This window comes from Temnothorax americanus, unplaced genomic scaffold, assembly GCF_048541705.1.
Source record: "Temnothorax americanus isolate GAGA-0224 unplaced genomic scaffold, ASM4854170v1 Scaffold4, whole genome shotgun sequence".
Classification (NCBI taxonomy): domain Eukaryota; kingdom Metazoa; phylum Arthropoda; class Insecta; order Hymenoptera; family Formicidae; genus Temnothorax; species Temnothorax americanus.
Window position 1 is genome coordinate 1,164,007 of NW_027509547.1, and position 27,175 is coordinate 1,191,181.

At 42.7% G+C, this 27,175-nt stretch overlaps 3 protein-coding genes across 10 annotated transcripts; 2 read left to right on the plus strand and 1 right to left on the minus strand.

Moving 5' to 3' along the window:
- The first annotated feature begins 246 nt into the window (after nucleotides 1–246).
- Nucleotides 247–2,108, plus strand: Roe1 (grpE protein homolog, mitochondrial Roe1). The gene is made up of 4 exons (XM_077415868.1): nucleotides 247–455; nucleotides 829–1,258; nucleotides 1,361–1,444; nucleotides 1,523–2,108. Exons 1-4 carry the CDS (start codon nucleotides 370–372, stop codon nucleotides 1,628–1,630), a joined length of 708 nt encoding a protein of 235 aa, XP_077271994.1. The 5' UTR covers nucleotides 247–369; the 3' UTR covers nucleotides 1,631–2,108.
- On the minus strand, nucleotides 1,978–5,758 carry Mlh1 (DNA mismatch repair ATPase Mlh1). Of its 2 annotated transcripts, none has more exons than XM_077415838.1 (9): nucleotides 5,395–5,755; nucleotides 5,257–5,320; nucleotides 4,968–5,167; nucleotides 4,632–4,860; nucleotides 4,312–4,513; nucleotides 2,992–4,228; nucleotides 2,840–2,903; nucleotides 2,552–2,750; nucleotides 1,978–2,475 (listed from the first exon to the last, which is right to left on the minus strand). In XM_077415838.1, the coding sequence occupies exons 1-9, from the start codon at nucleotides 5,505–5,507 to the stop codon at nucleotides 2,183–2,185; spliced, it is 2,601 nt and encodes an 866-aa protein (XP_077271964.1). In that variant the 5' UTR covers nucleotides 5,508–5,755; the 3' UTR covers nucleotides 1,978–2,182. The 2 variants fall into 2 exon arrangements, 1 of the variants encoding a protein (XP_077271964.1); XR_013258458.1 differs by having other exon boundaries at nucleotides 2,335–2,475; nucleotides 2,552–2,710; nucleotides 5,395–5,758.
- Nucleotides 5,759–5,911: 153 nt separating this feature from the next.
- Skeletor (DM13 and DOMON_DOH domain-containing protein skeletor) lies at nucleotides 5,912–26,822 on the plus strand. Of its 7 annotated transcripts, none has more exons than XM_077415824.1 (18): nucleotides 5,912–6,099; nucleotides 6,325–6,532; nucleotides 6,694–8,826; nucleotides 9,640–9,786; nucleotides 9,862–10,079; nucleotides 11,651–11,975; nucleotides 16,767–16,904; nucleotides 17,422–17,494; nucleotides 17,667–17,775; nucleotides 18,241–18,403; nucleotides 18,706–18,965; nucleotides 20,946–21,045; nucleotides 21,190–21,374; nucleotides 21,778–22,074; nucleotides 22,428–22,590; nucleotides 23,081–23,274; nucleotides 23,572–23,796; nucleotides 23,885–26,822. In XM_077415824.1, exons 6-18 carry the CDS (start codon nucleotides 11,759–11,761, stop codon nucleotides 25,871–25,873), a joined length of 4,113 nt encoding a protein of 1,370 aa, XP_077271950.1. In that variant the 5' UTR covers nucleotides 5,912–6,099; nucleotides 6,325–6,532; nucleotides 6,694–8,826; nucleotides 9,640–9,786; nucleotides 9,862–10,079; nucleotides 11,651–11,758; the 3' UTR covers nucleotides 25,874–26,822. The 7 variants fall into 7 exon arrangements, with proteins under 7 accessions (XP_077271950.1, XP_077271947.1, XP_077271952.1 ...); XM_077415821.1 differs by lacking the exon at nucleotides 9,862–10,079 and having other exon boundaries at nucleotides 6,694–6,852; nucleotides 8,015–8,826; XM_077415826.1 differs by lacking the exon at nucleotides 9,862–10,079 and having other exon boundaries at nucleotides 23,885–24,046; nucleotides 24,477–24,640.
- Nucleotides 26,823–27,175: the final 353 nt, after the last annotated feature.

Genomic DNA, 27,175 nt, shown 5'->3' on the forward strand with positions numbered 1-27,175 from the left:
TCTATAAATCCGATCTTAAATATATATTAAAAAATATATAAATCTCTCTCTATATATATATATAGATAACCCTCGCAACAACGCGATTAATTAATTCCATATTTGTTAAAAACCGTGCGATTCGAGAAAACGGGCCTCCCCGATTGGTTGAACGATACGATCTGATACGATCCGGTCGTGAAGTGAGCCGCCACACTCGCGGCACCTTGCGTTTGCGTGACTTGCGTCTTGCGTCCCCCAACATTCCGTGATCGTGATTGTTTGTGTTCTCGTTCTCCGACCGCTACGTTTCGTCTTCGTCTGGTTTCGTCATCCGTTCCTCGAGGACCTCGAGACTCGAGATCTCGTCCGGAGTTATACGATTGCATCATGGCACCGATCGTCGCACCGGCGGTATTGCGATTTAGTCGCGTGACGGCCGATAATTTATATCAAATCAGTAAAAGCCTAAACGGGTAAATTGTCACTTTTTTTCTGCTGGCACAAGTCGAACGCTCGTCGCGGAGTCACGTGTCGGCGTGTCGAGGTTAACCGCCGCGTTTATTTATTCTCATTAATTAAGCGCCGAGAAATATTCGCTGTTATAATCTCTTTCGAGTTTGCATGTTGCTGCATACAAAAGTGAGAATCCGGAATCTCTTCGCTTGAACTTTCCGTAATTTAGCAAATCGTTAAAATACTGAGGATTGGAATATTGTTAAGCGGATTAAACATGAAAATATTGTGCGATTGTGCCACATGCATATTTATATTTTGTTTGTAACAGACATATATGTATGCAATGTTTTTATTTATAAGCAAAGCATATATATAAATGTAATATTACAGATTGCCACGCGCATCTTATGCATTTTCCTGGCAAAGGCAACATTTTGGTACAATAACGGAAAAAAAGAAGCCAGACGCCACTGACGTACCCCCCGTATCAGAAGCTACCACAGAAAATGAAAAGAAACTAAAAACAGAACTTGAGCTTATCAATAAAGAGGTTGCCGAGCTTAAGGAATCTAGAGACACGCTGGAAGATAAATATAAGAGAGCGTTGGCAGAAGGAGAAAATATCAGGATTAGGCTCACCAAGCAGATTAACGACGCCAAACTTTTCGGCATTCAAGGTTTCTGTAAGGATCTCTTGGATGTGGCCGACATATTGGGGAAAGCTACCGAAAGTGTACCAAAGGATGAGATAACGGAGCGGAACCCACATTTGAAAAGTTTATACGAGGGTTTGGTCATGACGGAAGCTCAATTACACAAGGTAAAATATGCCTCTATCTCTGCTTTTAATACGAGAAATATGCACGTGAACAATGTGACTTTAAATATTAAATTCTCCCCTTTTTTTCTTAATATTATATAGGTTTTCAAGAAGCACGGATTAGTCTCACTGAATCCAGTAAATGAAAAGTTTGATCCTAATGAGCACGAAGCATTATTTCAACAAGTAAGATTTATGTATTATATATACGGTATGTAGATACATGGGATAATAATCTCTATAAATGATGAATATTATTTTCAGGAGGTTGAGGGCAAGGAGCCTGGGACAATCGTAGTTGTCTCGAAAGTAGGATACAAATTGCATGAAAGAATAGTGAGACCAGCGTTAGTAGGCGTTGCTAAAGGATAACTAATGTAAAGGTAGATAGATAGAACATCCACTGATAAATTGTTAAATGACGAAGTCTAATACAAGATATTGATGTACATTATAAAATTTTCTCTTTTAAGTTTGTATTTAAAATATAAAATAGAAACCAATGTATTAATATATCGTAAAATGTACAAGGGTTAGCAAAAAAAAAAAAAATATATATATATATATACGCTACTTTTATGTAAAAACACATTTGTAGCATTACTATATATATATATAGAATTTTTTTTTAAATATATACATTATTTTTTATTATATATACGTAGTTTAATTCTATCAAAAAGGCTATAGAGGAAGACAATAAAATACAAATCTCGGCAAAAATAATGATACGTATTCAGTCATTTCTTCAGTCTGTAACATATCTTCGCACAAAAAGTCGGGTATCGCACAAATATAATAGGTCACAACTGTATAAATCTACGAAACATTAAATACATTTGCTATCGGACTTGTCAATTCAATTTTCATAAGCGCATAGAAAACGAAGTATAATACATTCCTGTACCTTGGGAGTAATATAATTCAACATCTCTCGAACACTTTATACAAGTCGGGTAAGCTGGCTATTTGTAATATCGTTGAATCGTGAGCGAAGTGTTTCGGTGGGAGTAAACTTTCTTTAATTGCGGGATATAAAACGTGTTCAGTTATATATTTCCAGTCGTGTGTCCGATGCTTCGGATTGATGTAGCTGTAAAACTTAGCAGTTTCCCGACAAATATTTTGAAAGCACAGTCGTTCCTTCCTCCATTCAACTTCCGTTGCTAGTCGCATCATGTATAGTGGAATTTCCGCTTCGTATGGAAAATACTTATCTGAAATGTTAGCACATGCTATTAGCAATTTGTTCTTCTGGTAATATAACAATATTCAATATTACAATGTATTTACCTAACAACACGGGTAACGATTTCAAATTTCCCATTTTATCCATGACGATCGAAAAATATTCATTCATCATGTCTGCCTTTTCTAAAAGCAATTCCTTCACCCTTGCCGCCAATTCTTCCTTCGGCCCATCTTCTTCCGTCCATCCAGTTTCCCCCGAATCTAAAGCAATCATTGCTAAGTCGAACAACGATATCCGTTCCTAAAAAAAAAAAAAAACAAAAAAAAAAAAAACGCGCAATGTTAGATGGCTGTAAAATAAACTTAATTTGCCGCATCTGAAATACGTACTGAAAATTTGATAACGCCAAAATTTGCAAAATCGTAAAGCATGATTTCGTAAAAAAGCTCCTCCCTAAAAAAAAAATATTACATCCTAAAATTACAAATTTTATATATAACGTTTCAAATATCATTTTTATTATGTAAAACATTTATCTTACGCCAGTTTCCTAGTGTTGCATATGTACAAATTAACTCCACTCTGTATCAGGGCCGAAGTTTGATCGATGCAGCCAACAAATGTCAAATTAGCTAAAATGTTTCTTAATCCCTCGTGACATTCGTCTTCAACGTCTTTGCGTAATTTCAGGATACTAGTTAATTTCACTTCGTGTCTAAAGTTATTCACGGAATATGACTTGAATTGCTGTGCGGACTTCGGAGATTCATCAGAAGAAATATCTTTCTCGGTAGAACGTGTCCCTCCGGATTGACTCGCGCTAGATATTGAATTTTCACCTTCTTTCTCATTATCATCTGTACCTAATGTCTGTTCTGTTTCCGAAGCCTTTTTCGTACTCTCAATAATGTCCCCATTTCCGAAATACTGATACACTTGCTTGCGAGCCCTATCGGCTATGGCGTCTACAGGCTCATCTTCTACAGGATCGTCTACCTCCTCATCCAAGTCTTTTAAAAATTCTGAGATATCAAACGCGATACTCTCTGGACGGACATTTTCCGACTTGTCCTTTTGCGCAGAGCTACCTGGAGCGCAGGTACTTCGCGAGTCTGACGAAGCTGAAGTTTTAGTGTCTAATATACCGCTCCAACGTGTCGAATCATCAGCTGGAGTCTCTTCGATACGTAATAATGTAGAATTGTGTTTTGCGACATTTAAATTCAAGATCGAGTTTTTCTCTTGACATTTATCGTCAGCAAGCGGATTTTCCGTAATAATGTCAGATACATCTTCTTTCGGTGGAATTTCAGAATTAAGAGACTTGGAATCTGCGTTATGTGTAAATTCCTTCGCCAGGGCCATGCTGTCATTGTTACGTTGTTCGAAATGTATGGTAAAATTAAATTTGTCAAGTTTTTGATCGGACGAGTCTGTCCTAATCAGCTCTCTAGCGTGAACTTTTTTCAATTTATCTGGATTTCCTTTGTTATACTCTGGCAACACCTCTTCCAGGACTTCCTTAGTGATGTCTGCTTTCGGTAATCTAGCTTGCAAGTAAAACGTCCTAGACGCACTATTACCAGTCAGTCTTTCATCCAAAGCGAATTTTATTCTCTCGATTATCGCATCTTCGTGAAGAAATCTAACCTCGTTTTTCGTCGGGTGTACATTAACGTCAATATTCTGTGGATTAATATCCAGAGATATGTAACACCACGGATGGGCCTTTTTCGGGAGATACACAGAGTAAACTTCTTCCAACATCTTACGAATTGCTGGAAATAAATGTCCATAAACGTTAAAATTTTGACAAAGGATTTAGAGTGGATAAAGACCGCTTGCGCAACGTTAGACTTACAAGGAGAATCGACCAATCGATTGTTGATGAATAGCAGCATTACCATTCGTTTATTCGTATAATTCGGATTTGTCACTAAACCGTGCATCTTAAATTTATAATCCTTGTCGTCGAGCTCAACCTCTAATAGTTCACGAGCAACCGGATTGCCGTACAATATCCTTATGTTATTCTGTTTTGTCGAATTATGTGGCGTTCGCACCTAAAAACGTAACGAAACATTACTATAAATGTTCTTAAATATTCCATTGTTTAATATATTTTTTAGACGACGCGCACATGCGTCATATATTGTATATACATGTAGGGATTCGTCTTACCTGTGGACTCGGCTCGCCATGCTTTTTCAACGTAAATCCTACTGCCGGATTATGCACAGAGTATCTCATAACTACTTCCGTAATCTTGGTAAATTCCTCCGATGGATTTGACAAAGCCTTTCTACGAGTCGCCACGTTGTAGAACAGATTCTCTATTGTTATCACAGTGCCCTGATTTCCAGCACAAGGCACTGGAGGTGCTTTCAGCTTGCTGTTAATATACGACGCTCTGTAACATTACAAAGGTGAACACGGTTCAGCTAATTCGTACGAAAATAAGAATTATATTTCTATTCTTTTTTCACAACAGATTTCTCGTCGGTTAAATCTGCATACTTGTAGGCACATTTTTCATCTGCCGTCTTTGTCGTGATAGCAAGAAGGGCTATGTGACTGATGCTGGCCAGAGCTTCCCCTCGAAATCCAAATGTCGTAAGGGCGCTGAGATCCTCGAACTTTTGCAGCTTGCTTGTGGTGAATCTCTCGCACACGATGTCCATGTCTTCTTTTCGAATACCGGTGCCATTATCCTGTATCTAAAGGTATAAATCAAGATCGTTATGTATATAGGTATAATTTCAGACTGATATGTTTAACAATTGAAACTGTATATCCTATTATGTACCTGTAGGAGTTTTAAGCCTCCTTCCTTCGTGGTGATTTGTATATTCGTCGCTTTGGCGTCCAGACTACAACGTAAAATCGAATTATCCTGTGCATCGCGACAGACAGAAAGAGAGAGAGAGAGACCGAATATACTAACCTATTCTCTATTAATTCCTTCAACGCGTTTGCCGGCCTTTGGATTATCTCTCCAGCCGCGATTCTGTTCACCACAACTTCGTCTAATTTTCTAATCTTCGCCGGCGTGCACATGTTGTCGGAAATTAATTGTTAATTAAGAGGAAACAAGTAGCTCTCGGCATCTGTTGTCAGATGTAAATACGATGCATAATCATCATAATCCGGGTACGTAATTTGATTTCATACACGAATCGATAATCTAATTAAAAGAATAATTTTGGGAAAAGCTTCGCGCGCTCGGTGAATTTTTTTTCCAAACAGATCGAACTTTTGTTGAAAAAGATTCTTTCCATGTGTTTCACTGGCACCACAATCCGCCGCCAACATTTAAATAAGGTTAGGTTAAAAATTCACTGTGCAACATTATCGACAAATACAATTACAGACTACACGGTCGATGTTATTTCGAGTTGGTAATTACGGCTGTTACCTTATCGACGTGAACACAACTTATCGGCGCATCTTTAGCAGCAAAAAAATTTTTAAATTCTGATCAACTGACAACTGACCGTTCGACCGTTATATGTCTATGATGCAACTGACTGCTGACAAGATCGGGAGCGGGGAGGTTACAATTAGATAAGAAGTCGGCAGCGCTAACTAAAATTCTTCAAGAATTTCACAAATTCCTAATATTTATTCAGATTAGAGATCCAATCTCGAGGTATGGATTATTCGCACCGCATAAACCGCATTGCTCTTTACATCCTTATTCCTTCTCTTCTTTCCGTCTTCTCATTTTATTTCGTGAATGTCGCACGTCGTATTTTTCCTTTTTGCTTCTTTCTTCTCCCGTTTTATACTTCTTTTTTTTTTGTCATCACGTTTGCCTCATTTATACGTATTACACATGTATAATATGTAAATATTTATGACATAAAATCTGCAGAAAAACGAAAGGAAGACATAACCCAAAAGATAAAAGAAACACAGTTGCGTAATGCTCTAGGAATGGAAGTGGATTTTTTATATATCATTTTGTTACGTCTCAAGGAAATGTTTTGCGCCGTTTAGTCGCAGAATAAAATGGAAACAGAATTATTTCTCTGCGGAGATTTTTTGATATAACATTAATGAAGCATAGCGAAGCACGAAATGTAGGTATATATATACAATAAAATTGATATATACATAAAAAATGTATAGTAAAACTTATATATATATGTAAATATAATATGTATATTAATTATTATATACATACATATGTAATATATATATATTTTTATTAATTATATAAATATGTATATTATACGTGCAGCTCGCTACACGCAGATCTATGCATTGTGATGCGATTGTGCGCGGGTCAAGGTGTTCGAGTGAAAGTACGAAATATCAGCAACCGCTGAATAAATCTTCTATAAGAAGCTGGGCGGACGTTCGTGCAGAATTATTGCGGCAAACGTGCGATTACGCGATGGTACAATGCGACGCTATCGCTCTCGATGCATCTGATAACCGTGCCGTTTCCTCCTATCTCGAAACTCCGTTTCCCGAAACGCTTCATCGCCGGGTGATACCGATGTCTCGAGCATCCCGCGCGTTCAGTTCTCGCGTCGTTACGTTGAATTGCCCATTTTATAATTGCGCAATTTGCAATTATAAACCGTCGAAGTTATCGGGACGATATCGGAGCTGTAGAATTTAAAGGGGCGCCGAGAAGAGAGAGAAAGGAGGGATCAATCGTAGACCTGTTCTCTTTATTAGCCGAACTTCTTGCACGCTTCATCTTTTTGTGAAGAAGAAAAAGAGGAAAGATGAACCGTGCGAGAAGTTGAGCTGAAAAAGAACAGGCCTCGTGTGTTTCTACTACAATTCAATGAGCCCGGGATAATCCGGTTGTTCGCTGCACTTTCCGCAGAAACCGCGCGTTTCTCACATCGTGTCCTTTCTCGACATTGCGGCAAGAGAAGCGACGTTCGTTGCGTAAAGACACGACGTTTTTTTTTCTTTTTGCAACGTCGCGCCGCGGCGATGTCCCGTTCCGACTTAAGTTAACGGTTCACAAATCCCGAAGATCCTCCTCTCTGAATCATATATCTTATATATATACATAAATCTCAGCGCGGCTCTTTAAAGCAACGCAATTATTTCGATGGCTTCTGCAGCCGGGGCGGCGTGGCGGCGTCTTCATTTATTTACGAGAACGTTATGGCTGGCATCGATTAATGATCGAGATCGCGAAGGGAAATTTCATGTATGTTTCACGTTTCGTATTTCTCATTGTCCGAGAATCGACTGTTGCTCCGGTAAAGTGGTCAATTACTTTTTCTAAACAGTCGTTAAACCACCACTCGGTGTTTCGGTGCTAATAACTGCATCAGCCTCATCACGATTGCAATTTCTCTTCTCTCCGTTAGCACCCGCGTCTCCTCGCCCACTCGATTCTCCCCGCGCCGTGTTTCGCAACGCTAACTATATTAGCCGCGCGCTGTTAATATTAATCAATTGTTGGCCCATAGCGGCGCTTATTTGTCGTACGGACGCGTCGACATAATTTTTTTTTTTTTTTTTTTTTTTTTCGTAGACGCTCGACAAATAAAAGACGATGTGCCTTCTGTCATCATCAATTTTTTTTGCAGCATCCAGCCGCTTTCTAAAGTGTGCGCGTACATATATGTAAGTACGTCCCCTCCGCGCGCGCGGATTCTGCGATTTCTACGAAAAGGGACTTGAAAAGCAAATAATGCGCGAACTCGAGATGGAATTGCTTAAAAAAAAAAAAAATGTATATGTCGGCGCGAAGCGAATATGTTGATGCAAACGTCCTTTGTTCGCGAAGGAAAACCGTAAGTATTCGCGTATTTCTATTTTAAACTTGTATATTAGCCAATCGTCCATGAGAATGAACGATCGCCTTATGGATCGCTTCGTTACGCGCCCTACGAGGCTATATAAAACGAACGAGAGACAATGCATGGGAACTTGATCCATGAAGGCAGACTACTATTCATGGATCAGCAATCGTGATTCAGCGTCAGCATCTACGATTTACCTATACGACAAACTTTCACTATTCTCATCTCATTATGCCGGCGAATAGTCATCCAAAACAAATTCTCGGTCTCTCTCAGATACGCTTGATCGCTCTTGAAAATTGACAATTGTGGACACGCGCTTCAGAGACCAGCGAATCTTTGAGAAGTTTTTGTAAAATATTAGCTTTTAGAATAAAGATTTTATACGGGTTTTACAAATGGAACCTAATAATAGTAATAACAGTATATACATAAAAATGTAATATTAATGTATGCAACATCTTGAGAGAAAGGCAGTCCAGGCTATTAATAAGAAATGTATTATTTATTATAATACGTGCACAAGTATCACGAGATGTGGATAACAGTAAAAAGTGACATCATCTTCTTATGAATAAGGATGGGATTCATTCTAGGTAGGACTGATAACATCTACAGCACGTTCGAATTTTTTTTTATTAGCACTTGGAAACATAACAGCATTTAAATGTAATTGAAACTTTCCGCGCTGCAATCGAATCTGGCATACGAAGTACACAGCGGGATGTAACACAATCTTGCGATACAATCGAAACTTTGTAAAAAGAATCGTTTGTGTCTTTTGTAGGATAATAATACAGCAGCTCATATACGCGTTTTAACAGTTCTATGTGTCGTACGTTGTCTCTTGAGTAAAAAAATATTTACTATACGATTCTTACGGTTTTTATCTACTTAACATTTTTCCTTGATATATATATGTATAAATGTCTCTTGAAACATAAAATATTCCTGAAAGCATTTTTCTCACTTCGGTTATTTTATTTCAATATTTTTGTAGATAATAGTATTGTGCTGCTTATATTACCTTTATATTATATATTTTCTATTTCTGCGAGAAAGATCATATGGCTTAGTTTAAAGAAAAAAATGCTATGCTTTGCGGCTGTATAACAGTATATGTGAAAAAATAAGAAGTTACAGAGCTAGAAAGTTAAATGTCATTAAGTTGCTCGATTTTTCTCTTCTATATTTCATCATCAACCATAAAAGATAAATGGTAAATTGCGTGACTTATAAAGTTTCTTATTCTGTAAAGTTTCAAATCCAATTAGATATTATTACGTATTTTTCTATTCATGAGGTTTTCGAGTGTATTTTATTTACATTCTGATATTGCTCTTGATCTTTATGTATTTGACCTCAGATTGTGCAAATATTTCACAATAACGAATCCATTATTTTTACAGGTATCACACGATTTCGACGGATTAGTATCTAAATATTGGACGTTATTGGATCGGCCGAGATTCGCGGATACGCATCGAGTTTAGACCCATTTCCACTTGCGATGGACGCGTGCGCTAAGTGCATTTTAATTAGCAAGAGACGTGTCGGTGAGCTAATTACAGAAATACTCTCGTCAATTCTGGGGGTGGCATCGCATGTGTACGTTGCATGAATCATTGTAGCGCGTGTCGTGTATCATTACACATGCGTGCGCCGTGTATTTACGGTGCGAAAGTGCGTGCGGAAACAAGACAGAGCCCGTCATTTCACGAGAAACCAAGCGAGCGCGCCTGCCTATGCCGAAGGAAGGAAGAAAGGACTTTCGCTCGTTCGTAACGCAGGTCGTATTCGCGAATAACGCGGATCCAAGCACTCCCCAGCTTACTTCGGTGTGCCGGAGGTCTGTCACTTTTGTCGCGCGAGTCGACTTTCAACGCGGCGAAAAAAAGGAAGAAGAAGAAGAAGAAAGAAAAAGAACCCTCGCGCTAAAACGCTCCGCTACCGGTCGCAGATCGCTGACGCTTCCGGTTTTAGATCGCACACACGACGATCCTCGTCTTATAGGATACGTAACAAAAATTATTCCGTCGCGTATACTGCCTTTCTGTCTTTCTCTTCTTCCTCCGTCCCTCCTACCGTCGCGGCGTAATGAGGTGAGATGCGAGGAGGCGAGAAGCGAGACGACGAGTGGGATGGTTTTCAGGCTGGATCGGAACCTCTTCTTGATTTCTGCACAAGCGCGACCAGCCCGCATGCCAGCCCACCCATGAAACAACGGAAAGCGGCCTGCTCGCCGCGGCAAATTCGCGCCTCGCTTCGCTGAAGAAGATCTGAGAGATAGTGAAGACACGCTCGTAAAAACACGATCCAATCCACAAAACTAGAAAAATATCCAACCGCATGATATAAAACTATAATTGTATCCGTGTCAACATATTGTCTAATCGGAGAGTAGCTTTTATGAAAGAAGCATATGGTTCTATTATATAAATTTGTATCTTAGAGGTAAAGAATCTCCATTATTATAAAGAGTTTAAAGTTTATTATATTTTTATGAAAATTTTTAATATACGACTTTTTCTAAACATTGTATCTTAGGAACTAGCAATGATAGACATATGACCTTCTATTATTCTACAATTTAAGCTCCTGGTATATTATAAAAAGTGAATTAACTTTGTTTCGACAAAAAACTGGAGATATATGATTCTTTATCTCTAAGGTACAAAAATATGATTGTCATATTTCTTGGTACCTTCTGCGTTATACATTCCGATATTCCTGCGACTCGTATTCCGTTCTTTTTCATTAAAAAAAATAGAAAGACAAGGGGGTTAGATCATCTTTGCGGGAATGTCTTCATTTTCAATGATGAAATTGCGCCTCATTGCGCGATATTGCAAAACGAATATCTCGGCTTGACGGTAACCGCGTTACATCGTCGAGGACCGCGTTATTATGCGCGATTCAGAACTCGTTACGGCCGTCAAAGGTCTCTCGATGCCGACAGGACCCGCTCGCCTCCGATCATTACACCGGGCCGGGATTCCGATCGGCGATTTCGACGAAGTGGCATGGTTATCGGAAGATCCCGGCGAAAAGTAATCAGGCGTTGCAACATGCTCGAGCGATAAAAGGCTGTTTGAAACGCGATGCGCTCACTCGGAAAATATTCGCTGAGCTCAGGCCGAGCGTCCCCGCGGCGAGCGTGCGATGGGGTAACGCGTACGGTCTTCTTCGTGATGACAGCATTGTAATTGCATGTGATGCAGTCAAATTTGTCGCATAATGACGGCGCGCAATTTCGACGCAACGCCTGGAAATCCGGAGTCTGTGTACGCGTGCACTCCTTTCTCACGGATTCTCACCGTCCTATCCCTCCCCCGCGACATTATAATTGTCTTTCTTTCGTAATCCTCACGGGTACGAGTATATTATATTTTTTCTTTATGACGTCTCTCTTTTTCGTAGGTGGGCAAAATTGTCACAAGCCTCGTCTCGGTGCCGCCGAGACAGCGGACCGTGAGACGGCGGCGATGGGACTTTTACCTGGACGCGAAAAGCTGAAAAGTCTTTCCCATGAGAGAAAGACAGAGAGAAAGGAACGGGAACGGTGAAGCAAGGCGAGCCGGTGATCGCGTAGTGGGACCAACAAAGTTACCTGGATCGACAACAGATACTTTTCTCGACAGTAACCACCAAGACACCATGACGACACGATCACTCGCATCGTCTCCGACGCGACGGCCGTCGGCTGTCGGTCTTGTCACCGCGCTCCTCCTCATCGCGGCGGCACGTAAGTCCTCACGCGATCTATCGCTAAATCTCGATCGGCCTGATTGATTTCGCGAAATATAGAAAGTGTTCCGTGCCTTTCGGTATTTCAACGACGATCCGATTTAGCCACACGGTCGCGAGAGTTCATCGAGCTCCGATTTGATCGATGAAGATATGCGTAGTGAAATCACAGATTTGCGTTCTCAAGTCCTAAGTATCGCGATACGAAGTTCTAAGTTTCGAGATATGTTTAGTTCAAAAGATCTCGCGATTGTCGCGGATTGTTTAAATTTTTATTCAAAGTTTACCGGGTTTTTTTCACGAATCCAAATATAATTTTTTGTTGAGCGATACTCGAAATAATTACAAGGAAACTGAAATATTACGCATGATCCTGGGCACTCTCAATCCGTAGTTAATTAAGCGACGTCCTTGACGCAAAGTGAGAGGATTAAAGAGATCCTATAGCTTATCGTATCAGGTTATCGTCGAGACATTATCTTCGTAGCAACGCGTCTGAAGTTACGAAACGTAAATATAAAATTACGTATGAATGGTTTACCGATAATATCGCGACATTGATCTTCAATAAAATCCACACATTTTGACGGATTGATTTCATAACAAAATTTCGACTTGGAATTATCATCGAAGATTATTTCTATTGCATTATTCGGAATAGTTAGGATATCCGCACGCTGTTTCGCAGACTGCTTCCTCGTCCACTCTACTTACCGTCAATCTCGCGGCTTCACGTCCTAGGACGACTTCACGCTCCGTTTTTGCGGGCATCATTTTTAGCGCACGCTTTAGAAAGCAAGGAGAAATTACATGGTGCTAACTTGCAATTAACAATCGCTTGATCTAAAAACCAATATTAGTTCGCCAGCTTTGTCTTCCGTAATGAAGAAAAAAAATGAGATTAGTCGCGCGGAGAAATTTAGCTTCTCTCGAAACAAACACGGCCGTAATATCGTAGAAATCTCTAAATTTATAATAGAGCAATAATTTGGTGCGCTTGCGAATTTTGTGTTAAGATTTTATAAAAAAACGTATTTAAAATTATATTTCCAAACATAGGAAAGGATATCTTTTCTCTATCGACGTACGATCTCAAGAAAGCGGAGATTTAAGAAAGAAAATTCTAATAAAATAATAATAGTAATTGAGAAATGTGGACTTGAAATTGAGATTTTGCGTTTGTTTCGTTGGAATTCACTGTTGGAGTTTATTAATCTTGCAGAATTTTTATAGAATCTCAATCAGTTTCTGCATTCTAGGAACACGTATCATTCGTGCGCGCCACGTGTAAATAACGTGCGGTGCATGCTTGAGATTTTTACGAACTGAATGAGTCCGCGTAAATGCCGAAACTTGAGGATCTAAACGCGAGGACGGCAACGGATGAAAACGAGAGGGCGATAACACCACAGGCCTCGCGGCGGGCCTCCTGACATTTCCAGGCTTCCAGGAGGTGAAAGTGGGAGCCGGATAACCGTAATTGGCCATCCGCATAACACAAGTTCCGAGTCCGCAATGTCGTAATAGTGTCTGCGAATAGTCGCCAAAATGTTTGCAATGCGAATAATCTCGTCGAGGCGCGATTACGTTCGAGTCGTCCCCCGTCGCGTCGTCTGAGAGCGCGTGTATCATCCGTTCTCAAATTTACATTTGTATTAATCTTCTATTGTCGCGAAGCGTAGAAGTCACGTCTATTTAAAAACGTTGATTCTTTCGTCTGGATTCTGAAACAGCCGGGGTGATCGCATAACGCGATAAATAATAACAATAATCTATAGTCTTAAAGGTTCGATTTTAAAAATTCAGCACTAAAGTACTAATAGAATTATAAATCTTATATGATAATGTATTCCCCATGCACGCAAAACCTGGGCTATAAAAATAAATAAAGTGTAGCATTTTATTTCTTTTTCAATTCTGCATATTCACCGCTATGAAAATAGCCGAAGGTTATTTACGAATCATCGAGAAATTCGCGATGATGTAGACTTGTGATTTGCGTTCGGAGAGGCGGCAGCAAAATATTATGCTCCTAAATATTACATAAATTTCCAGGATCTCTTTTTTTCCCTCGTATTAATAAAAATCTTTAATTGATCGATTAATCCCTATTATTCACTTGTGTATCGCTTTTACTTATTTAAAGACTATCTCTAAAACTTAATGTTCTTCAGTTTCGAATCTAAGTTTCTTAACACTTTACTAATCGCGCGAGATTTACTTTCTAAGCACCGTACAATCTTTGTCAGCCTATCGCTCTTAAAAATTCTCTTTCTCTCGTCATTTCTTTTAGTACTACTTTTTCAAACTAATTGAGAGTCACGGAAGAATGGCGTAGATCTATCCATTTAGTCGTTAAGTAACGAATCATGAAATAGAGCTATCCAAATACTCGGGGTAGATCTACCAAAGTGTTAAGATCGACTCGAGTTTCCGAAGGAGCGAGTTGGATATCTCGCTAGGCTGTTACGCATCGAAAGCTTTCGAGCGGGGTTCATCTCGCGATACGACGAGGTGAACGATACAACATTTCTGCCGCGGGCCCCCTATCAATCCCAACATCTCGAACGCGCTGTTGCTACGTTAGTAACATTCTGCAATCCTGCGTTCGTCGAATCCCTCGCGGAAACCACATGCAACCACGCGACCTTGATTAATGCGCGCACCGCGCCAATCTTCGCCGTCCTGACGTTTCTGGATGGATGGACAGGTCGATTCCTACCGCGGAATCCTAACGGTGCCCCGGGCGAGCGAAGGGTCTCGATTTAACGAGGTAGCCAATGTAACGTGAACCAGTGTACCCGTTCCTACGATCTGTCAATGGGAAAAACGCGCGGGGCTTCGCTTCGTGGCATCACTTATCTAGCACACGTGCGATACGCGTGTACAAACACGCGGCACTCGTACTTCTGTCGTTATTAGTACTTCTCCGTATATATCCGTGTCTTCTCCATGTCCCATTGATATTCCTGTTTACTCTCGCATCTTCCAAATACAAATGTCAATTACATTATAATCAAAAGCAAGTGCTACTTGATACTTTGCACTGTTAAATTTGTAATGTCAATTCGAGTTGATTTTAATCATTCTTATAGGTCGCCAGTCGCCACTGCTTCTTAATATGTCGTTAATTTAACTAAACCAATAAAGTTAAAATAATAAATTTCGACACACATGGTAGTTAAAAAAAAAAAAAACAACAAAATGTTATCTAACTCAAGGTATTCAAATTTCATCCTTTAATACTTAACATTGTATCTCTGTATCTTCCAAATACAAATGTCAGTTATAATTAAAAACAAGTGCCACTTAGTACTTTATTCTTACATTTTCTCTCATATTCTATCACGATTATATATCATATATGATTATGTATTCTACACGTATTCATATGTTTGCATATCACTTCAGCCTCGATACCAGACCTGAGAAAACCGGAGGATGAAACGAGCGCGAGTTATTTGAATTTATTTCAATATGAACGTGAAAATATACATAACGTTCCGCGCCACTTGCTTCCAAGATGACTTCCCGGGGGGTTCGAAAGTAAGAAAGATATCGGTCCAGGATTCAGCTAGGGAAAAAAGTCCGAGAAACACCGATCTCCGGCGGCCGAACGGTGACCGTTCTGGGCGAACTGTCGACGGTTGCGTCTTTGTCGTACGCAACAGCAAAGACCGATTCGCTCCGCGAAAGTCGAGAACGCGGTTTCGCGGAACCCAGTTTTGCGTACGAGCGGTAACGATCTGCGCCGAGCGGCTCAATCAATCGTTCTTGACAATTTATTCGCGAAGTCGAGAAGTTACTCGCGATCACCGTTATCCATCGTCTACCGGTCTACCGTACTTGGGAGCGGATTTATCAGCGGCCCGGCCGCGGCGCACAAATGGGATGTATCATTCTAACGAACCCAATAAATTCGCATTATTACGCGTGGCACCGGTTCTCTCTCTCTCTCTCTCTCTCTCTCTCTCTCTCTCTCTCTCTCTCTCTCTCTCTCTCTCTCTCTCTCTCTCTCTCTCTCTCTCTCTCTCTCTCTCTCTCTCTCTCTCTCTCTCTCTCCTCTCTCTTTCCCGGATGATAACGCGGCTAAATAGCATACATATCCCTTTACCGTATACGCGAGAAAGAAAAGAATACGTTTCCACGGTCGCGAATTAGACGCGCGAACCGACAGTTACGTCAAGGCCGATGAAGTTTGCGTGGCTATTGACCAGTAATTCACCGCATTAAAGCATACTTCCGCGCTTTGTCACTCTTCGTTGCCTCGCGACTCGGTATAACGAGTTTTCTAAAAATATCCGACGTTATTCGTTGGGCTTACGGACGAGTCCGATGCAGAGAAATTTTTATTTACGCGCAAAATATAGCGGCAAATAAAATAAAGCTCTACGTCCTTCTTCCCCTATAGACGCGCGATTAGACGCGAGTGGTTCTTCTTTTCTAATAATCGGATGCACATAATGTCACGTAACTCGATAAGTGGCCAACCGATTATTCAGTTGCAACATTGTACCGTAATCGTTGTTTATCTCGCCGCACACAATTATGCTAATTCTCCGCAGTTTATCACTTACCGTACTTGAACAATCGTCCGGATGCAGAACGCAAAACGAACGGTAAAATACACATTCAACGAGCTTGAATGCGAGAGATAGAGGCTGGCGTTGTGCGAAATCGCATTCCGTTTCCGTGTGATTTCTTATTCCGACTAACGCTTAATTACCTCTCATCGCCAGTCTCGCCGCTTCTTAATGGTAATTGATGATTATGAATTTCCTTTTGGCAGAAATATGCAGCGGAGCGTATTACGGGAAACTGATCGGCAAGTTGTCTGAACTTCATCACGGCGTGAGCGGCGAAGTTTATGCCGTTGACGCGAGAACTCTATTTATCAAGGATTTCACCTACGATGGCGAAGGACCAGGTTGGTACATCGCGATTGCAACGCGGATCAAACTCTTTTTCGTAATCAATCATACGGAAGCGAATTTTGAAAGATTTAAGTACAAGTGAACTTGAAAATTTTATGACCAATATAAGTAAAGCAAAATTAAAGTGTAGCGCAGATGCTTTGTGTCGCATCTCTGGAAGGATGCGAGAAAATTGCGGAAAAACTTTCCCTCGGCCTGATAAGCTGACCGCGATCGACTTTTGTGCCGGAAAAACTTTCCCGAATTTCTCTGGCATGCACGTTCGTGACGTGTTAATAAACTGGCTGACTGCTCGAGATGCGCATTCTCCATTAATGGGATATATCTAGATGCTTATTAGAGCTTCACAATCTGAAACCGTGTTACGTGTTCGCTATCTGCTCGCTTAAACCGAACCGTTCGTCATCATTGGCGGCTGAAACTTGCTGCATGTACATAAATCTTTTTTTAACCGGTTTTATTAAAAAAGTTTTCATCGATAAAACATCAATAAGAGCATCATTCTTTTAGCTGCATTCTTTTACGCTGGAAGCAGCAAGAGTCCGGGAAACAACGGATTCCGGGTGCGAGACGAACGCGGAACGTAAGTAGAGCCGATAATATTTCTCCATGAATTCTGTTAATTAAACGTAATTTTGTGAAATGTATAAATTATAATAAAATCTGTAGTTGTCGAGCGAAGCTTTTGTCGGTTTCCGACCGATCGTTCTTGCTCGATTATTTTGCACGATTAATTTCTCCCTTTCGCCCGACAGCACGAACCTCCTTAAACGGTACCGCAAGAAGGACATCACGCTGACCTTACCGGACGGCAAGACCTTGAACAACATCAAATGGTTTTCGGTCTGGTGTGACGAATTCTCTGTAAGTAACGGATGTACGCTCGTGACCTTGGATCGCGCGATATCGGCGCGTACTTGCTCGTCGCACTCGGGAAACCGGTATCATTTTCTCGAACTACAACTTTCACACTCGCGCGGCGGACTTAACGGCCGCGTGTCAAGTGAATGGAATACGGCATACGTAGCTTGATGAAACGCCACGCAGTCACCGTCCGGCTTTACACGTCCGGGATTGGAATGCAGAATTTTTAATAGGATCACTAAAACGCTCGGAATTTCAAATCTCTCCCCCTTAGGCGCGTCACATTTTATTTCGTCAGTCAAAAGAATCTCGAGTTCTTCCTCGACAAATCCTTCTTATTGTTATATAGTCGAATCCATCTTTAACGAGTTGGAGTTAGATTATGGCGATTACGCAAGCTCTTGGATCAATAGAGCATTGATATCTTGCTTGATGAGCGAATCCGAAGGAGTCGTTTTTGTTCAGGTAAACTTCGGCGACGTCAAGATACCGCGAGGTTTCGATTATCCGAAACCGCAAAAGCTGAAGACATTGAGCGGCATACACGGCGTCAGTTCGGAACCAGTTGTCGTCGTGGACGCTCAAACCCTTCTGATACCCAGTTTCAGTTACGACGGGGAAGCACCTGGCAAGTCTCTTTCCTTTTCCCGTTATTAATATACAGTTTTAGACCTTGACATTAATAATAAATTATCACAACATTTCCGAGATACTGATGTTTTATGTAAAATTTTATCGTTTAAATCATTAAGCGCGAATTTCTCTTTTGGTACAATTTGTTGGGCCCTCTCGTCAAAATAATGCAAATAATTTATGTCTTTAGCTTCTCGCGAACCTGTTTTAAACTTCACGAACGTCACGGATTCGTTCGCTTCACGTAATACAACGCGGAAGATCGACAGGGTGACAAATGTAAGGATTGTTTTGTAGATGCCAAATTCTGGGTAGGCACCGGACCGACCCCCTCGTCACAGGGTATCCGAGTGCCGGATGAGAACGGAAAGGAACAGCCGTTGCGTCGTTACGATCGCAAGACGATCGTGCTGACGTTACCGGGCGACCTGACCGTTCACCAGCTCGGTCACTTCGGGGTGTGGTGCGAGGCCTTCGCCGTGGACTTCGGCCACGTGCAGCTCCCGCATAGCCTGAACGTACCGCCGTCTCTCAGAATGCTAGGAGTTTCGCCGCAGGTATGTATCGTACATGTCTTATAGTTAGCACTTTACAGAAGGGAGAATGGGACAGTAGTACAGGGAGATGCATTAACATGTAGCTCACTATAGTGCACTGTGATTGCTTCGCGCAGCTATTTACGACCCACCGGTGATCGTGAATCGACCTCGAGATCGATCTTCCGACAGAAGCGTTTCTCTATTTCGGCTTTCTTTTTCCTCGCCTCTCCCCTCGACTATACCTGACTACGAATAACTTTGACCAAACTGACAGCGTGATCGTCGACTTTGCTAAGGACATTTGACGTTACTCCGATTTTCAATGACGGACGGCATAGTCCTTCAATCTTAATTCTACATCTTATTATTTACAATACACTTAAATCTTTACGCGAAAACGTCTTCGGAAATTAGCTTGAAGAGAATTCGGTGCAAGACAGTTACACGAACGTCGTACGACTTGTACGGCTTGTAAGGCAATTTGACAAATATTTCAGGATAGCGTCTTCTCCCGCGACTTCCTCGTCAACTCTGTTCATTTCGCTCGTTCTGCGCGAGCCGCGAGTCTCCCAGCCCTCCTGCAAAAATCTCTGTACATGGATAAAAACCCTGTCTCTGTCCTTGTGTTGCAGAACGTGCATCGCGGAGGGCAGGGACAGTTGGGGGCGCTAACAAGTGCATACGAGATCTCTTCTTTCGCTTCCTCGTCGCCCTCCCCCTTCACTATCTCGTTCGCGAGCTCGCTCTCGCAGCAACACCAACGACCGACGACCTATCGGCCGCTCCTCCGTCGGGGCGATCAATTTGTCCACGGGATTCAAGCCGTGGAGCCTCTAATATCCGGCCAGGCGGAGGAGCTTCGTCAGGCGCAGTCCCCCGCCTATGTCGGTTATCAGGAGCAATTTTATCGCACGGCCGACGCGGCAGCGTCGCCGACGTCGTCCCCGTATCGTCCTCAACCGTCGGCGCGCTCGCGCCTGGTCGAGCCGCAACAAAATTCGTACGCGAGGCTCCTTCACTTTCAAGGCGACAGGAGAATCGACTCCTTCGTGCGTTACTAATACGCGACATATCGGCCAGACATTTCCCGGACTTTTATTCCACGCGAAAAGATGTTCCTCGTTCCTCTCTCTCGTGCCGCTCCGTTAAACAATCATTTTGATCTCGGAAAACTACGAATTTTTCGTCCCGAAGCTTCATCACGCTGTCTCAAGCAATAGCGATATTTTAGTATATTATTTTATACCGAAATGAAAATTACTATACCACTTTGTTTTGCTATTATTTCGAGTTATTGTTACAGTGTTGTTTTTGTTTAAATTGTGACGAAAACTCTCACGGCAGTTTCTCGTATGCATCCTTCGTGAGTTCGTACACTAAATTTCTGAAAACTGGAAGAATGAGGAATTTCTTGTCTATTTTTGCTTTAATTAATGTCTTATATGATAATTTTACCTGCTATCTGGAGAGCCTTGAATTCTTTTTTTTTTCTTTACGTATGTATATACTTACGCGGGTGATATATAACATAATACGTATAATATATATGTATATATACATATACACACATATACGATTCACGCGCGCATGTGTGTACTATATTTTTGATATTTTTGTACTCATTTTCTATATTATGTATTATACATGAAATAAACATATTTTTTACAATTCTGAGCTTTGCATATATCCCCAAGCATAATCTCAACGAATAATAACTGTCTGTTAACATTGTTCTACGTCTTTAATTACTTGTCATTTAATTACTTTGCTCCAAGAGTCGTTCTCGAATGTTAAAGTTAAAAAAACGGGCCGTAAAATAATGAATAAACAAAATAAGGAAGAAGCGAGTATATATTTATTCAAGTCCGATTTACTTTAACGTTTTACGAGAACGGTTCTGTACGAGAAGTCTGCAGTGTCGGGTAAATTGCTAGTAAATTTAGTTTCGCTCGAATGCACGTTAGTGGCGGATAAAGTGATCGGACGGTGTGATTTCAGTCGAAGCTTAACTGCGAGGTCCTCGATGACACCTTAGCTTTCGAGGTGCGTTGGGCCGTGGCCGGAGACAGCATTGTCGTCCAGCTCGTCGCGAAGCTAGGTAAATATAGACAGACACGCGTTGAAAGCCATGGTCTTCCACAATGGAGATGAAGAGACGTTTGAGAAGCGCGTGGAGCTGAGGAGAGACGTCTAATGATAACGTAATTCCCAACGACTATAAAGCCGAATTGTGTTACGACAGATCCCGGACAGTACATGTCCTTCGGATTGTCCGCGGACACGGAGAGGAGCGAGATGGTCGGCGGGGACCTCACCGTGGCTTGGGTCGACAAGCAGACCCTGCAGGGATACGCCATCGATTACTTCTTGGACGCAAAGTCCCAGTGCTCGGGTCGCCGCGGCAGCTGTCCAGACAGTCGTATACAGGTAGACAAACGGCAAACATGCTTGACATTGTGAGTTATAACGTGTCGCGACTGTCCGGAATCAATTTAATTTCTCTTGAAATATATATTATTAAACATAGATAGCTAAAAGACACGTATTCTTTTAAATCCTTTTAAGCTGATGCTTATATTTGATTCTAAACATCGTCGAAACAGTAAGATGTATAAAATTTTTTTTAGACAAAACCTTTACAGTTTTTTAAATGTATTTTATAACCGTGTGTATTTCAATTTTGGTAAAAAAGAATATGTTTTCTCGCATTTATAATATGAAATAACTTCGTGTATCGTGAGTCTTTAGTGTGCATCAACGCGAAATAGCGCGAATTCGCTGTCGTGTCCATGAGCAGTCTCTCGTAGCGAAATGATCCGTTCTCCCGCAGGACAACACGGACTCGGTGCGGCTGTTGAACGCGGCGATGGTGAACGGCTACAGTATCGTCACGTATCAGAGACCGCTGAAGGCCAGCGACGAATTGGACCTGTCTATACTGACGAACAGATCGCAGGCTATAATTTGGGCTATCGGGCCGCTAAACGAGCGGCAGGAGGTCAGTTTTCACAGCCACTATCTGAAGACTGATCGGTTTATCGAGTTCGGCAGACCACCCGCGTGGAATTGCCCGATGCCGGATCAAGAGTCTCCCGATAACTTTAAGCAGACGGCAAGCAACAATCAAGTAAGTGACGGAGCGTAATCAAAAACGTCAACACGGTGACCGCGACCGTGATCAGTCGTGATTTTTCAGTAACGATTTGGTGAATGATTGACGCTGTCGGAATTTTTTAAAACGCTTGAAAAAAATAAATATTTAATATAAAATTTTGAATGACATAATTAAGTAACAGTATAAAGTAATAAGTATGCGATTCGAGACACTCTATCCGTCAGGATAATATTCTATGCTTGTGATGAAAATTCTATTGTTAGAGTCGAAGTTTATTAAGTTAGGGAAGAAATCGATTCGTACATATTAATGTTAGTTTTATTTTTATACTGATGCTATCTTTTGGAAAAAAAACATTAAAATAGATCGTCACGAGAAGGCCGCAACGTGTACCGGCAACTCCTGCACCGGCTTCCACGAACGACGCTTGGGAGATACCACCGATTCAGTGTTACGAGCCGGATGACGGTGTCTTCTACGCGCAGATGGGGCCTACCGGAGGAAAACACGGCTACCCGGCTATTACCGGTACTGAACCATAGCAATTTAGTGTTATAACACTGAGGTATCGTCTCTCGATTTGAGTCTAGAAACTCTATTCCGCATGACATGATTTACATGTGCAAAACTGCATGTATATATCACCAGAATTATCACCGACAAGGACACTTATTCTTGAAATAAATATTGCAATTACCAGTGGGCGGAGAAAATCTCTCTCGGCACCAAATTTCGCTAACTATTTAAAAAAATAACTTTAATCGGCGCTGCTTTCATAAACACTAAGATTTATTCGCGTCTCTCCTTTTACGTAGAAAGTGTGCACGGATTTTATTTTTTCTATGATACCTCGTCACATAGTTTTGGAGATTCGAGGCACATTTAGACTTTCGCGAAACTAATCAAAATTCGCACGGCACTCAATCCGCGAAGCGCTCGCGAGAAAGTCCTCGCGCTAGTCGCAAGAAAGCTGCATCACATCTGTACTCCAAACCGGTCTTCGCTTCACTTTCTCCAGGTCACGTTGGCTGGGGGATCTCTTGGTACATCAATGGCTTGCTGATACCCGTGATTAATGTGGTGCGCGGCAGGAGATACTCTTTCGTCACCGAAGGCGGTTTAGAGTCCGACATCCCGGCGCGTTATCATCCATTCTACATCACGGACGACCCGATAGGCGGCTACTATCACAAAACAGCCGAGGAGAAAGCGGTAAACCGTCTTGCATGCAAAACCATTTTCGGAAGAGAGCAGTATATCAGTTCTGCTTTTATCTGCAAAACGTTAAGATAGGCTCGCTATATTTATTACAATATTTCCGCGGTAAAGCAAGTGACTGAAAGACGACACACGCTGCCGTGGTAACTCTGATCGAATCTTCTCATCGCTATCTAATTCGTCATGATCTAAATACCTCAATGAAAAAATCCAAGAAAGCGTAGAAAGATGACTGGATGAAACGCGAATCGTACGGCTTCGTAACGGCTATTCGCTCTCTGACTCTAACAGAAAGTGAAGATATTCGCCGGCGTGCGCCGGCAACGCGGTAAGGTCATCCCCACAGGCGTGGGTCGTCTTTGCAACTGGGTGCCTGATCAGAACCAACCGCCGGCGGACGATTTCGCGTCCTTCGGAGCTTATCAGCGCACCCTGACCCTTGAGTGCGACCATGGCGAGCCGGGCATCGTGGAGTGGACGCCCGACGAGAACACCCCCGATACGGTGTACTATCAGGTAATCTGACATTCAGACAAGGCGCGTACTTTGAACGAAATTCTGATTTCACACGGGAGATTCCGCATGTCGTTTTTTTCTCTTCCAGTGCTTCACGCATCGTTACCTAGGCTGGAAGATCAACGTTCTCGACAGCTGCGACACCAGCGAGCCGTCGCCGGCGGCCAGCGAGAAGCGAGAGATGTACGCGAAGCCGGAGCAGGATCGCCAGGACCTGGAGTACGACGCCAGTATTGCCGTGCCGAGCAAGGTAACGCCAACGGCGGAGTTCCTTCATCAACAGCATGCCCATCATTCTCACCGCGAATACAGCGAATACGACCGTTACCCTCATCATCATTCGACGACTAACAGCAAGCTAAGCGTCTCGCATCCGCAGCTACTAACGAACGCCAATAACAATTACGATCGCTTGCAATCATCATCATCGTCCGAAAACTCGTACGGGGCACGTCCGAAGGACGCGCATCGTATTGACGAGGAAGCCTTGTCGCGGCAGGAGCAGCCGCAACAGCAGCAGGAGCAGCAGCAGCAGAAGTCGCAGCAAAAGCAGCAACATCGATCAACCACGATCGTTCACGAACCGTCATCATCTCTTCACGCCGGAACTCATCTCACGGAGATCGCGCGGGAGATTCAGCATACCGCCACTAATCAGGAATTGTCTAACCTCGTTGCAGATCACCAGCGACCGTCACTGAGTCACGGGACGAGGTTGCCCTACGTAACGGCGGCCATCGGCAACACCCAGCTACCGTTTTCCCGAGCGCCGCATCATTACGCGAGCAATTACCATCACTACGTCCACCATCAGCTTCCTCTGCCTCCTCCTCGTTACTATCATCAGCCCGAACCGCCGAGGACACAACTGATGATCATCCGGCGGCCAGCGCCAATAACGCGCCATCCATCGATGTTGCAGACGTTACAGCAGGCTGCCAAAACGATAACGGGCGCGTTATCATTGCCGTTTTCATTCGCGTTCCCGTCGACCTCGCCGCGGCCGTTTCTCATCGAGCGCAAGAAGTCCGTTTATCGACCGCCCGTCGCAATCACGACGCTGACGATGCTGAAGACGACGCCGAATACGATGACCGACAAGCTGCCGTCGTTCGAGAAACTCGCGGCGAAGATCGACACGAAGCAACGCACGAAACTCGAGGCGAAGGTGGGATCGCGCTCGGACATCACTGACAATCACATGGGCTCATCCTCCTCTTCCTCGTGGAAGTTTCTGAAACCTGCGCGCAACACCGGCTTCAATCCCGATTCCATCGTCATCGAGAGCGGTTTCAAACCGATCATTAAAAACAACGTCGACCGTGCGTCCGATGTCGCGCAGAAGAGGCTTTCGACGGGGTCGTCGTGGCAGGACGAGACGCTCCGAAAGAACGGGGATTACCGTACGATCGACGAGTTCTCGCCCGTTTTCGTGCCGTCGTTGCCATTGTCGATTGACGGCAGCAGAAAGAGGAAGAAGAAGACGTCCCCCGCGCGCTCCCCGCCCCGCCTCGACGATCTCGACGACATGGAGATGGCGGCCGATCTCAGACTGGATACCTATTATCTCCCGCCGATCGGAAGGACGAGGCCGGAGCAGCTGCCGTCAACCTCCTCCTCCGGCGTCCTGATCACCTACGATGGTAAGAAGCTGCGGGACTTCAGCGGCCTGGCCAGGTCCATCTCCGACGTCGAGCACCGCGGCAAGGGTGGCCGGCTGACCTCGGACATCCTCAGCAGAACGCCGCAGTTCGGTAAGTTCCAGGGCGAGCTGCCGCCGCTGATCCCCGGGGAGACGCGCGCGAACGGCTCGGTCCCTCCTGCTTCGTACGAGAAGCAGAACCGTCTGTCGGTCGTCGAGCTGCCGCCGAAGACGAGCACGAGGTTGACGTTGGTGGAGAGGTCGAAGAGATCGCCGCGGGACGTCGGTCGCACGATGCCCAGCGCGGACTTCCAGCGCGGCGGCGACCGCGGACGTCGGGAACGCGACCGGGTCAAATCGGTCAGCGATGGAGCGCGCCTCAGCAGCCTCGGATGGGTCGTTCTGATCGCGATCGCGGCGCGCCTCGCGATTTGAGAAATCGGGAACGGCGACCGGTCCGCGTGTCCTCCGATGAAGGCACCGCCTATATCCGCTCGACGGATATAGGCGCCGGAAAGAATTGGAAGACGATTGTCTTTGAGCGCGCGTCCGCGCGGCTCGCGACGGCACAGGATCGTTCGGGAATGGTAGACAATATACTCTCCAACTGCGTTAACACCGGGGAAGGCATTACTAACCACTGAGAAAACCACTGGTTTCCTATACAGTAGTACAATCCGCCTGTCAAGCTCGCGTCTCGCAATTCTGTCACCTCGATCCACTCTCGATCGTGTTCTTCGCGTAATTATCATTAGTTGCCGGTTCCTCAGGCCAATTTAAACTTGTATCGCTTGACAATGCAGACATTTTTACGGTGTTCTTTTAAGGAAGAAAAAAAATAGCATTTTGTTAATTCACGTATATCTGTGCGCGCGTTTATTTTCCTATCGCGATAAGTAGAAGAATTGTACAATCTACGTGTTGGATATTAGAATTAGAATTATATGCAATAAGATATTAAATGTTATTATTTAAAAAAATAAGTAACATAAAATATGTGGTAGTAACCTTTAAGATTAAAACTTTTTAGATCTCGAGGGGAGCATTTGCGATAAGTAAGTAAGGGAGATATTATTCTTGCGGTGCGTGAACGTGTCCATTGTAATCCATTAAACAAGAAGTTGTATAATAGCAATGACCTGGGAAGTGCAAGTTTATAATCGCAATAAATATAATTTTTCGGTACCGCGATATTACGATGCACAATAAAGAATTGGTGATTAAACTAGAAAAACAGACGCGTGAAAACCCGATCGAGTTTCGAAAACGCCGGTTTACAGCTGGCGCAGGAGGCGTTTGCAGCAACAGGCACTTGTTGAGTTTTGCTGGCATATTTTTGTAAATAAGTTAAAATATATTTGTTAATAAAGGTAATCTTGACACAGTTGTCTCCAAGTTGTTGTGTGCACTGTCCTAAACAGAATCGAGGAAAGCTCGACCTGGATTCTTCAAAATGATAGAAAAAACACCTGGCTAACTTTTTCCTTGTTTTATTTATATTTTTGTAAAATTTTTGCGATTGGTTTAGTTACACAAATTAATGAAGACACACAAATAATGAAGAATTGAATATTAAAATAGTATAAACTGAAAATACTGATATACATATATAATATATATACACACATTTCTCTAAATAAAATTAATTTGAAGAATATATAATAAAATGTCATTTTCGTCAACTAAAGTTTTTAAATAATTGTCACGGAATTTTTTATTATGGTATCTTTGAACGCG